Source organism: Idiotropiscis lumnitzeri, chromosome 20 (genome assembly GCF_059441095.1).
Source record: "Idiotropiscis lumnitzeri isolate Australia: NSW breed Sydney's pygmy pipehorse chromosome 20, RoL_Ilum_1.0, whole genome shotgun sequence".
NCBI classification, from domain to species: domain Eukaryota; kingdom Metazoa; phylum Chordata; class Actinopteri; order Syngnathiformes; family Syngnathidae; genus Idiotropiscis; species Idiotropiscis lumnitzeri.
This window is the reverse complement of record NC_142410.1, coordinates 10,553,987-10,566,580: the sequence shown is the minus strand read 5'-3', so window position 1 is coordinate 10,566,580 and position 12,594 is coordinate 10,553,987. Positions and strand designations below refer to the sequence as shown.

The window sequence follows — 12,594 nt, the reverse complement described above, 5'->3', positions numbered from 1 at the left end:
TGCGTGCAGCATTGTTGTGACATTAAAAGTGGAAACGTTCAACACTCTGCTTCTGTGCTTAAGTGCTCATTAAGTAATTATTATTTTCCCTTTTATTAAATCTTTTAACTGGGCCCTGGTTGCCTTAAAATGTGCAGACTTGAGGCCTTATAATGCAAATATGTTCCCTTGTGGCTATGAGCAACAGGGGGATGGCCGCAAAGCACTGGCTGCTTAGCAAAATGATTTTGTAGAAACGAGAAATGGGGCTGTTATCTGGACTTGAGTATTTACATTTTTGCCATAACTATCACACATCTGTTTTTCACTTTTCAGACCAAATTTGTGACAAAAATGTCAATGAAAACTAGAATAAAAAGTATATTGTACGGGTTAGGCGCATCTGCGTCGTCCATAAGTGGGCACGCACGATAAGACATCAAACGTCCAAATAATCGTATTTTGTATTTTTTTTAATTTTATTTTTGAATGGCTCTCAAGCTAGCCAATCGCTGTTTCAATAGTTTTAAAGAAGCGGTCACGTGCCCCACATCGCCAGCTGTTGTCTTCAGCGAGTGCTGATTGGCTGAGCTCCTAAGAGGCGTGGCGTCTACTTCAAGGGTCCTTCCGGCATGTGGGAAAATCGCAAACTTGCTTTACCCCAGTGAAACCTGCCGTCATTACAGGATTGCGTTGCTGTTTATTAATCCCCGGAGCCGCTCAGTGTCACCATGTCGATGCTCGGCACCGTCGCAAAGCAGCTCAGGAACCATCCAGCTGTGAGTGTACCTCGACATTTTGAATTCGATTAAATATGATGTTAACAAAAAATGACCCGGTGACATTGAAATGTGTCTCATTGGCTTGGCTAAAGGACGAGCCCACAGCAGCACCGTCCTTGCGTTTAGAAAGCCACTATCCATGATGCTGATTATGAGAAACAATCAGTCTATAATAGTTTCTGGGATTATTCTTTTGACATTTGAACAATAATGGCGGGTGATTAAGCAAATCATATAAATATGTCTTTCAAGTAGCCCCTGACAAGTGGAAATACAAGCCTATGATAAATGTCTAAATTCCACTAATAATCTCTATGCTTACATGTTTTATCACCGGGCCCCCTTTTTTTCTTAGAAATAAAGTGAGGAAATAAAAATGATATTTCCTGAGCCATGTATGATGGCGCCACGGCCATTTATAAGGCAGCCAGCCAGCTGCACGTATGTACTGCACTGCACTGTACTTTATGGTCTGTGTATTCTCAAGATAAACTTGACGCAAGGCCTGGACTTGAATATTTACACAAGGCCAAGCCTTTTTTTTTCTTTCTAAATATGAATTATCTGCTCTAATCGTTTTTATTGAACATGATTATCGTGAGCTCTGTGTTTCATATGGAATTTCTAACGTTATATGTGCATGAATTTATGTATTAAATAATGACTGAGAAAATAAAACATCAAGTCCCAAATTTTGCAATGAGCCTTTTCTTCATCAGCTCATCCCGCTATTCATCTTCATCGGTGGTGGGACGACCATGAGCATCCTGTACCTTGGCAGACTGGCACTGAAGAATCCTGATGTCTCGTAAGTCCTTGTGATTACTTTTTTCTCTGTGTTAAAAATTCTAGCTCAATTAAAAAAAAAAAAAAGATAAAAATAATAAAAATGGATACATTTTCCATTCATTAGTTGGGATCGCAAGAACAACCCCGAGCCTTGGAACAAAATGGATCCCACTCATCAGTACAAGGTATGAATTAAGACACCGTAGCAAAATCATTACTTTTTCTGGTTTTCTTCTTCCTTCTTTGCATGGAGCTTGGAATGAACAACGTTTTACAGCGTAGCCATATCTTCTCTCTTATCTTGCCTCAAAGTTCATATCGCCTACTTCAAAGTTGTGTGTGTGTGTGTGTCTTTCCAGCTTTTCACCATAAACATGGACTACTCCAAGATGAAGAAGGACAGGCCTGATTTCTAAGCTCATCTGCAATACTGTCGTTATCCCCGTGGAGCATTTCCACAACACTGACTGAAAATTTGAGCCGCTGTCATCTAGTCAGTGCATGCATTAAATGTGAAAGGAAGGGGAAATCATTTAAAAGTGACTGTATGAATAAAACAGGCAAGCACCTGTTTGACAGAATAATTGATGAGTTCACTTTGAATTTTACTGTGCTGTAATTTATTAAAAAGTATTGACTGAAGGATTAAGAGAATATGCCATTTGAAGTCAGTTGATAATTTGGGAAATTAGGTACATTACACAAACATCTCATTCTCTTCACACTGACGCACATGCATTATTTATTATAATAATTTCATTAAATTAAGAATAAACGATATCGACATTAATTTGGATGCATTTAATAACAAATTGATGTAACCGCAAAATCGTCTTTTGTGGCTGCAATTTCCATTATGGCCACACGATGCCAGTGTTGCCTTTACCAAACTCATAATCAGCATTTGGTTACACCGAATGTGCGTTAAAAAAATATACTTTCGAAATCATAATTTGTGATCAAACACTTCCAAAAATGGTATTATATGATTTACCCGCGCACGTCCACGTAAGTGGCTATAGTCGACGTTTAAACCATTGACATAAAGCGGAAGAAGAGGAAGCGGAAGAACTTGTTAAATCTCGCGAGATTTATTCAAAAATAACGCGCGATGTCAAACGCCAACGTCCGTAAAAATGTTTGTCCTTAACCAATTTTAAGTGCGCACAGGGTGTTAAACGGATCATTTTGGCTACGAACTGGCTAAATTAAATAGTTCAAGGTAGCTTAACGTCACTTACTTCGCCGCAAGCTGCCGTTTTGTCGCGATCAGCAAAGCAAGATGGATGCGACGGAGGATTTGTCTCCTCGGACTCTTCTCCAACACATTCTCAGGACCGAGCCACTCAGGACTCCCGTCACCCGCAGGTAGGCAAAACGAAAACTATTTTCCTGGCAATTGGCATTGCAAGCCATGTTTTCATCTGTCTTTGCTTTTAGTGTCTCCAAAGAGCAGAGCCGCGCCTTAACACGCAGCACCAGACCGAGCGCCAAAGATGGACGTGCACAAACTCCGCAGGACATTCTAAGGCGCAGTATGAGGCAAAAGATGCGTGAGGTCAGAAAAGCCCCTCACACCTCTGCCCTAGCAGAGCTTTTCACCTTTTTTTCCAACTACAACTTCTATTTCCAGAGCATATCCAGGCAATCTCTGCCACCTACAAAAAGAACGGCAGCTGCCATGCTGAAAAAGGCAAACACTACAGCCTCATCCTCCACATCATTTGATGAGGCAGACACACCAAGGCATCTTCTCATGAAGATTCTGCAGACAGGTGCACGTGACACTCCTGTAACATCCTCACAGGGGTGCATTTGTTTTTTTTTAATAGCATCCTCTGTGGTGTTCTTTAGAACCTCTCAAGTCACCTGTGGTCCATGAGGAAGCTGCGCCAATGGAGTCGCAGATGCCTTCAGCAGACTCCAGCATTGCCAACATGCGTCCAAGGTGAGCAATATGCACGTTTGTAGCCGTTTTCACCGCCATTTTTATTTGTAATGTAAAATAATAAACAGGTTGGCTGGCTTGTTTATAACAAAGTGTTTACGTTTTAAGCATTGAGCTGTCCGGGTTTGATCTGCCCAATCTCACGTCCGACATCGCAGCAAGCGTGGCAAAAGGACTGAAGAGGAAGAGACCACATCGCAGCTTCAGCGCAACCGCCTTTGAAGATCGCCTCAATGAAGGTCATGATGGTGAGAGGAAGACTGTGTTGTGATTTGAAACTGACACAAATGAGTTCTTGACTTCCGGCTTTGAATTTGAGAAGAAAAAAAAATCGCGTGAATTAGTAAACCCGTGGAGAGTCCAGAATATTTTTCTATCAGGCATGACATTGGCAGATAGAGAGTCGTGGGGATTTGCAAATGTCGATCGGCAAATATGTGAGTGTTCACTGTATTGTAATCATTTAGTTGACTAACCGTTGGCTTGCTGTGGAAACAGACGCTGAAAATGAAGAGGACCAGTCGGCGCAAGATGATTTATCGCTTTCTTTGTCAAAGTATGACCGCACAACTTCTTTTGCCTCTTCTGACTTGTTGTTACGATGACGTGACGATAATTGGGCCTGTCCTACGGTGTTTTCCAGCGCCACTTCACTGAGTTTAAAAACGCCCTTTGTGAATGACCAGACAGAGAGAAAAGCCCTGCGGAGAAGAGTTTCTTACCGTCAAAGAATCACTGAATATGAATTTGGTGATGCTGTGAATAAGATGCATCTAGATCACGGTGATGAAGCTTTTTTCCCGACTATACTCTTTTCATTCCCACATCCATTTTTTATGCTTCTGCTGTTATTGCTAATATATATTTTTTGTTCTGATTTGTCCACTTTTTCCCTCTCAGACGCGAGCAGCTTGGTGCAGGAGGAGCCCGGCCTCAGCGAGAGCGCCCACAGTGATTCAGTCACTCTGGGTCTGAGCAGGAGCGGCAAACTGGAGGTCACCACTGACATTATCCACTGCAACACGGCTCTTTACGACCAGCCGGACGCCGCCGCCGCCGCCAACCTCTCCATGATGGCAACGCAGGACAAGGCGACTGTCCTGGCGTCTCAGCTTCCGATGGCGCTGGAGCAGGATGGGCAGGAACAGCCCGACATGGAGCGTCAACCTCTGGAGGTAGCTGAGATCCCGGAGACCAAGACCACCGGCGATTGTGAGGAAGAGGCGGCGGTGATTTCGCAATCTGAGGGGGAGGGAAATGCAACTGAATTGGAGCCAAAGGAAGAAGATGACCAGGAAGGGGAAGTGGAAGGGATTGCAGTTGATTGTCAAACTGAAGACCTCTCTGAAGAAGAGGAGGCTCCAGAAAGAGCGGAAGAAGAGGAGGGGGAAACCCCACCAGAGGAGGGAGAGGCTGCGATGGCATCTGATGATGAGGAGGCTGATGTTATCTCTGAAACCGAAGGCGTTGTTGATTCTCAGACCGAAGAGGACGTCGCTGACGGCTCTCCCGAGGAGGAGACTGAGAGGCAGGAGGAGGAGGAGGAGGAAAGGGATCATGACGTGGAACACACGGAGCGGCGAGCTCATCGCTCTGAGGGTGCTCAAGTCGTGCCCATTGCAGAGGATGATGCCATAGAGCCCGGTAAGAACCTGAGAAACTATTTATTGCATTAAAAAAGATCAAATAAAAAATAGTTAATACCTCCATACTGACATCTACAGCAAAAAAGTTCTATTTAAAAAAAAATCTGTGAGTAATATTGAAGTTAAATGATTCTTATTGTAAATTTATACGTTGGACCCGATGTTGTGTCACTCAGAGGTCGAGAACCAAAGCCACCGAGTGAGCGATTCCCACAGCCGTGAAAGCGGTCGAGACGCCGAGCGGGAATTGTCCAGCCCTGCGTGGGGAGACGCCGGCGACGTCGACTCTTTTCGTCTTCTTGAGGTGAGCCGACAGCCCGACGAGGCGCCGCCCGCCGAGGGTGCGGATCCCACCGAATATGAAGAAGAAGAAGAGATGGAGGAGGGAGACGGCGACGATGAAGACAGCCAAGAATCTGAAGGTCTTTCTCTCTCGCAGACTTAAAAAAAATGTCCAAGACTGAAAAATATTTTAACGTCAGCAGACGAGACGACTCCAGCGTTCGTCCGAGAGAAAAGGAAGACTTTTTCACTCCTCTATCCGACCGTGCCCACCGTTTTAAAGCCTCAAGACAGGCAAGTTGTATTATTTTTTTACATCCCAGTCTGATATTTTTGATGAATGTCTGACTGATAATCCCTCTCGCACCGCCAGTCCTTCAACTGGAGAAGCACCGTCCGCCAAGCCGAAGCGAGCGCCGAAGCGGCGAAGTGGCGCGCCGAAGCAGACGGCCGTCGGTCTTCCAAAGAGTTACCTTATGAGCACGTTTCGCCACTTTGCCAAAACGAGGGTCTCCGTGGATGTTTACCCCGTCTTAAGAGACACGTAAGTACCAGCAAGTATTTGAAATGGAAGCACGTTCCCCCGTGGTCATATTTTCTCATGCAGCCGTTAGTTCGTTGGCAAGGATGCTCCATTCAATTTTGGTGACACGATAGGAAAAAAAAATCAATAACTTTGACTTGAGCGTCCTTTTTATTTATTTTTTCTCGTTTTAAACTAGAATGGAGAAATTCCTTAATCGGATGGCGGAGGACCTGGAGACGTTTGCCACTCACAGCGGGAGAAAAACCATCGAGGTGGAAGACGCCGTTCTGCTGTTGCGAAGGTAACTCGTTGTTTCACGTGTGCGATGGTGGACCGAGACGTGGGTGTGACGTTTTGGCAACATGAAACGGGTGTCATTTTGCCCCCCCCCACCCTGTGTTCACGTTGCAGGCAGCGTCATGTGAATGACAAGGTGCCAGTGGAAGTGTTGATTGAAAAATACCTTCGCATGGAACAGCGCAAGCTCCTCATCCCCGTAGCAACCAGCGGGAATGTCGTCATCCCAAAAATGAGGAGATGAATGATGAACATTGAGGTTGATTTTTGTTGATAATTATTATTTGTTTTGTTTTTTTTGCTTGTTTGTAAAGTTGTCTGTGTAATTGATTCATAATGTGAGCATAATGAATGACTACAGTCTTGTAATAAAGTGTGCTGATACAATATTGAATCTTTCAGTTTGTATAAAATCCACTGAGAGCAAGATAAATTTATGAAAAATAATTGCTGCTTTCGAGCAGAAACCAGTCTACGTTGTTCCATGTGGGCGTGTTATTTTTATATAATTTACCAACTGCAGTCATCGGCACTATATTACAACAGATGGTAAAATCTGTTTTGCACAAGCTTTTACAGGCCAAACTTAAAAAACAGAAAGAAAGGAAAATACCTCAAAAACCTGGTATGCTACCAAAAAATATAAATTAGAAAATTTGCTATTTTGGAAGGATAATTACACAGTTTACAATATATATTACAAAAATGTAGGTGTTTTGGGCCAAGCATATTTTTTTTAATGATAACGCTGCTGTTGTACCCCAAATACGCACAAGGGAGAGCAAATGGTAAGTAAATCCCCACGCGGTGCATTGATTCCAGTGACGACCATCATTGTTAATTGCACGTGGGCATTATTTTAATATTTCCATGACAACAAAAGTGGTTCTCGCATTTGTACTTGTGATTCTTTCACACACCACTGGAGGGAGCCTGTTACCACTCTTAATACTAGTATGAGATAGATTACATAGCAGATGAATTCTATCCACATTCTAGTCTAATATGACCTCGTATGATAGCATCAAGTTATCATTTTTAAACTTTTAACCCGAGATAAGCATCGTAACAAAGTTTTACTGGGAAAACAATCAGAACACGGACTAAACGAGCACGGCGCTCCTGGTGACGTCACACGGCTCAGGTCTGCCACTTAATAGCTAACAACAACACAAGAGCCCCGGAAAGCTAGCGAGCTCGAAACAAGAGGTAAGAGCCTCCATAAATCACACCGAACGCCCCACGCACATCTTCGAAACAACACGACGGAGCTCGTCGCGGCGTGTCTTTGTTTCAGCTTGTGCAATTTGCGAGGCGTTTCGCTTGTGGCTCGGTGGCTAAAACTAGCAGCTAGCTCGCTTGATTGAAGTTAGCTCGCGTGCTAACGCTCCGTCGCCACTTAACTCGTTTCGAGTGCTCCGGGCATCTCCTCGTCACTTTCTGCTTCTTTTCCACCCACCCCACTCTCACGAGGAGCCACAGCGGTGGAAATGTTGAAACGTTATCAAAACGGGGAAAATGATTGTCAATTGGTGTTAGCAGGTTGCCTACCTGCTAACTGTCACCCCTCTTTCTCATTCACTCACAATGTAGTAATGTATGACAGAAGGGCCCTCTTTTATGTGTGTAAAATATCAAAGATGAATTGATCATAATAGCAGACATCGCTTGAAGACAATTCCAGTGATCTTTAAGTGTAATTTTACAGAGATAAATACTGCAGAAGTTATGAAAATTCTGGCCAACTTCTTAATACTAAATCAATAGAAGTCAAGCTTGTAGTTGTGACCTTTAAGTGAAATTGGAGTTTCAACCTTAATCATATTGGCAAAAGCTTGCTGTCATTGGAAAGCTGACTAAACACTGACATTGACAACTGCAAATGGTTTGAATTGTTTTTGTCACGCCAAAAGCGTGTCACTCAAAATGTAAATTGAAAATAAACACAGTCACCAGACTGCCCTTTAACGGTGGCGTTTTATCCCTAAATTTTGAGACGCCGCCATTTCAATTTTCATCCATTATATTTGCTGATGGCGGCACGGTGGACGACTGGTTAGCACGATGGCCTCACAGCGATTCCGGCCTTTCTGTGTGGAGTTTGTATGTTCTCCGTGCCTGCGTGGGTTTCCTGCGGGTAGTCCGGTTTCCTCCCACATTCCAAAAACATGCATGACAGGACACTCAAAAATTGTGTTGATTATTCAGTAGAAGTGTCGCGAGACAAAGCTTGCGATTATTGTCAGTCTGAAAATTCCCCGCCGCGTTAGGAAGAACAACCAAACCCCTACCTCATGACTTCTCATTCCCCTAATGTGCGCACCTCGATTTGAGCGCTTAAATGTGGGCTGACACACTGTTTTGATGTGTAGGGGGCGAACCGCGTCCGTCTCGCGGGTTCTGCTACAGATGGACTTTTGGACCGAGCGCTGACCGAGTGTCCTGCAGTCGAGACCAACACCTCCTGTCACGCTGGCAATGTCAAGAGTCCCGAGTCCCCCTCCCCCGGCGGAAATGTCCAGCGGGCCTGTGGCTGAGAGCTGGTGCTACACGCAGGTAATGCGACATCTGTCAGTCGGCTTTATTTCTTGTAGAAAAATCCTCTTCAACCCCACGTTGACTGTTATTTTTAAGTTAGTTTTTAATTCAGATCTTTAATAATACAAAGATCCTGTAAAATTGCCCTTATCAAAGCTGTAAGAGAAGACCTGGAATTGACCTTTGGCTGTCCCGCAATGAGATAACGAGATGTGTAATGACATCATTGTCTGGTGTGAAGTGTGCGATGCTTATCAGAGAGATAATTGCTTTCAAACAAGGCAGAGCAGGAGAAGTGAGGGCCAAGTGTGAAACCTGGCACTGTCATGTTGCGGAATTCCCTCTCGCACATGCGTCATCCGCTCAGCTGTCATACGACTCCACAAGGCAGAAAAATGACCCGCGTTCGGTCCTCTGCCCCTCTGTAAAAGGTATTTTCAAATAGTTATTGCTATGAAAGTAAATGATTTTTATAAAAAAAAATACTGATTCAGTGCCAAGGATTTATTTTTAAATGTCTTTTAAGGTTACAGCTATTCAATCGTAGGTGTTTGTATTTTTTTCCCCACACATGGTAGGCAAATGAGTCTGAAAATGGCTGGCAATGAACCCGTTTTTAAACATTTCCTGGCACACATCCCACTTAGATGTCGCCTGTAACGCAAGGCAATTCAGTTGTAGGTATCCGTGTCATAGTATCATAGCTTTTTTTGTGAGTATGAGTTCAGATGTGTAGTCTCGGCACCGATACTGCATCTTTCTTAAAATATGTTGGATTTTTTTTTTTTTTTGGTATCGTATATGTTTTGGCTTCACATAAAGGATTGGACTGTTGCATTCCACATGAATTTTTTCTCTGACTGTGCTTTTTCTGCAGATCAAAGTGGTGAAGTTCTCGTACATGTGGACCATCAACAACTTCAGCTTCTGTCGTGAGGAGATGGGCGAGGTCATCAAGAGCTCCACCTTCTCCTCGGGGGCCAATGACAAGCTGAAGTGGTGAGGCTGCATGGAAATGCACGTGCGCTTTTTCGACTTTGAGCTTGACGTCACCCCTCGGCCCTCCTCCAGGTGTTTGCGCGTCAACCCCAAAGGCCTGGACGAGGAGAGCAAAGACTACTTGTCTCTCTACCTGCTGCTGGTCAGCTGTCCAAAGGCTGAAGTCCGAGCCAAGTTCAAGTTCTCCATCCTCAACGCTAAAGGCGAGGAGACAAAAGCCATGGGTGAGTAGAACTTAGTCCGAAGTTTGGCTTTTTTTTTTTGCCGACCACCTGATGACGATGATGAATGTTTTTGTCCCGACGCAGAAAGCCAGAGGGCTTATCGCTTTGTACAGGGCAAAGATTGGGGCTTTAAAAAGTTCATCCGGAGAGACTTCCTCCTCGATGAAGCTAACGGTCTTCTGCCGGATGACAAGCTCACACTTTTCTGTGAGGTATGCTCCCGTTATCTGAAATCCTCAGAAATTCTTTTTGGCAGTGTATTGAATGGCTACGCGGCTCTTTTCGGAAGTCATACTGTTAATTTGCGTTTTGGGGAAATTGCCATTGTGGAAATTAAGTGCCAGGATTGTTAACCTTAAAAAAAAGAAAAATCAATAAAACTATGAAACATTTATCTGACCACTTTAAATTAATTCTGAGCTCTACATAAAAAAACACAAGTCCAAACGACTGATGCAATTTTTGCAAATACGGGTTACGCCACCATATATGTCATCTCTCTAATGTAGGAATGTCTCCTTGTATTGCGTTGTATTTCATCTTGCGTGTGTGCGTGGCAGGTGAGCGTGGTGCAGGACTCGGTCAACATCTCCGGCCAGAACACCATGAACATGGTGAAGGTCCCCGACTGCCGACTGGCAGACGAGCTGGGCGGCTTGTGGGAGAACTCGCGCTTCACCGACTGTTCTCTGTGTGTGGCCGGCCAAGAGTTCCAGGCGCACAAAGCCATCCTGGCAGGTAGCGACACGAGCTCACACGTCAAGATCCTCGCTGTTAAGTCACACATTTTGCTTTCCTGGTTTGTCGCAGCTCGCTCGCCTGTGTTCAGCGCCATGTTTGAACATGAGATGGAAGAGAGCAAAAAGGTGAGTCACGAGGCTCGTTTCTACTCTTCCACTGCAGTTATTTTGAGTGCGGGATAGCGCTGCTGTTTGGCAAAGCTGAAGGATGGCATGCCTGAGATGAGAATGTGCTGCGGCACTATGTGGGTGGAATTTATTCTGCAGCAGGACCATAATTGTCCGATCACGTTCACCCGTCCGTGTCTTCTCTCGTCAGAACCGCGTGGAAATCAACGACGTCGAGCCCGAGGTCTTTAAAGAGATGATGTGTTTCATTTACACCGACAAAGCCCCCAACCTTGACAAGATGGCGGACGACCTGCTCGCTTCCGCGGACAAAGTAAGATCACCTTGGAGGCTCACAATATTAGGCTACGTCATTTAGACCACATGGCATTGGAAGTGGAGCTTAAAACAGCCGTAACATATTAACAATAATCACAATGTAGTACCAGTGCACATATTTTTTTATTTGAAAATTCTTGTCGCACCACCAAAAAAAAAAAAAAAAAAAAAAATCACAAAAAAAGTAAAGTCTATTAAGCAACTGATTCGTGATTGATGGCGTTGGTGCCTTATGCTCCTTTTCATTTTAAGCGATTTACCGCCATCTTGTGGCCTCTATGCGCCATGACAAACCCCCTGAACTAACCCCAGCTAATAGTCACGTGAATCCTGCCGAAGCAAACCATTCACCACGTCCCCCGTCCTCCTCAGTACGCTCTGGAGAGATTGAAGGTCATGTGCGAGGACGCGCTGTGCACCAGCCTGTCTGTGGAGAACGCGGCCGAGATCCTCATCCTGGCCGACCTGCACAGCGCCGACCAGCTCAAAACGCAGGCGGTCGACTTCATCAACTAGTGAGTTCACATGCAACGCGCGCGCCGGCTCGCATGCTCTCCGCGGTTCTTAATGTCAGCATAGCTCGGTCACATCGCTTGAAGATATTCTTGAAGCTTGCAGAAGAGATCAGGGCAGCCTGACTCTCTTGCCTTGTCTTTAATTTTCTGGTTGTGCACCAGACATCCAAACGTACCAAACGTTTCATAGTCCCGTGTTGCGTACCGAGCTGTCTTCCATTCTGTGTGACAACAGTTGAACGGTGTACTTTATCCCCTTTTTTTTCCCGTGCGCGTGTGTGTGCCTGCGTGTGCGTGCGTGCGTGTGTCCCCTCCTCCCCTCGTCCGCCAGCCACGCCGCTGAGGTGATGGAGACGGCGGGCTGGAAGTCCATGGTGGAGTCCCATCCTCACCTGGTGGCCGAAGCGTACCGCTCGCTGGCCTCGGCCCAGTGCCCTTTCCTCGGACCGCCACGGAAGCGCCTCAAACAGTCCTAATTGGCCACAAATCTCCCTCTCCATGCTCACAAAAACGGAGAACCTTTCCCCCCCCCCTTTTGCTGTTACTACACTACCTACACCTTCCCCGCCCCACGCCCCCGATCCAGAACCTGCTGTATTTTTGTCCCTTCGAAAGATGGGGGGAGGAGAGGCAAGTGGATATTTGTCGTTTACAGAAAAACCAAGCTGCACTTTCCGCTGTGGCTCGTGAGGTGCAACGTTGCGCTCTTTTTTTTTTTCCCTCCCCCCCTTCCATTTGTGAAGACCGGAATCCTTCAACAACCTGCTACTATGGAAAGCGGACGCTAAGGCAAGCGCACACGAGGTTTTTTTTAACATTCGATTTAATGTTATTTCAACTTCTGTGTGTGGCGACGAGGCCATAGAGGACATGTAAGAAGGG

At 45.2% G+C, this 12,594-nt stretch overlaps 3 protein-coding genes across 5 annotated transcripts; all 3 read left to right on the top strand.

Annotated features, from left to right (window-relative positions):
- The first annotated feature begins 596 nt into the window (after nt 1–596).
- On the top strand, nt 597–2,192 carry coxfa4b (cytochrome c oxidase associated subunit FA4 b). Its single transcript, XM_088285041.1, has 4 exons — nt 597–758; nt 1,481–1,569; nt 1,675–1,735; nt 1,910–2,192. The coding sequence occupies exons 1-4, from the start codon at nt 711–713 to the stop codon at nt 1,964–1,966; spliced, it is 255 nt and encodes an 84-aa protein (XP_088141167.1). The 5' UTR covers nt 597–710; the 3' UTR covers nt 1,967–2,192.
- Nucleotides 2,193–2,526: 334 nt separating this feature from the next.
- On the top strand, nt 2,527–6,638 carry cenpt (centromere protein T). Of its 2 annotated transcripts, none has more exons than XM_088284563.1 (13): nt 2,527–2,918; nt 2,991–3,108; nt 3,184–3,325; nt 3,405–3,498; nt 3,607–3,746; nt 3,997–4,054; nt 4,142–4,281; nt 4,399–5,142; nt 5,321–5,566; nt 5,627–5,720; nt 5,800–5,970; nt 6,149–6,253; nt 6,364–6,638. In XM_088284563.1, exons 1-13 carry the CDS (start codon nt 2,833–2,835, stop codon nt 6,491–6,493), a joined length of 2,268 nt encoding a protein of 755 aa, XP_088140689.1. In that variant the 5' UTR covers nt 2,527–2,832; the 3' UTR covers nt 6,494–6,638. The 2 variants fall into 2 exon arrangements, with proteins under 2 accessions (XP_088140689.1, XP_088140690.1); XM_088284564.1 differs by having other exon boundaries at nt 2,536–2,918; nt 5,630–5,720.
- Nucleotides 6,639–7,198: 560 nt separating this feature from the next.
- spop (speckle type BTB/POZ protein) lies at nt 7,199–12,415 on the top strand. Of its 2 annotated transcripts, none has more exons than XM_088285258.1 (10): nt 7,199–7,458; nt 8,622–8,805; nt 9,665–9,786; nt 9,859–10,010; nt 10,095–10,222; nt 10,571–10,748; nt 10,821–10,876; nt 11,070–11,192; nt 11,570–11,712; nt 12,044–12,415. In XM_088285258.1, exons 2-10 carry the CDS (start codon nt 8,728–8,730, stop codon nt 12,186–12,188), a joined length of 1,125 nt encoding a protein of 374 aa, XP_088141384.1. In that variant the 5' UTR covers nt 7,199–7,458; nt 8,622–8,727; the 3' UTR covers nt 12,189–12,415. The 2 variants fall into 2 exon arrangements, with proteins under 2 accessions (XP_088141384.1, XP_088141385.1); XM_088285259.1 differs by lacking the exon at nt 7,199–7,458 and adding an exon at nt 9,069–9,218 and having other exon boundaries at nt 8,627–8,805.
- Nucleotides 12,416–12,594: the final 179 nt, after the last annotated feature.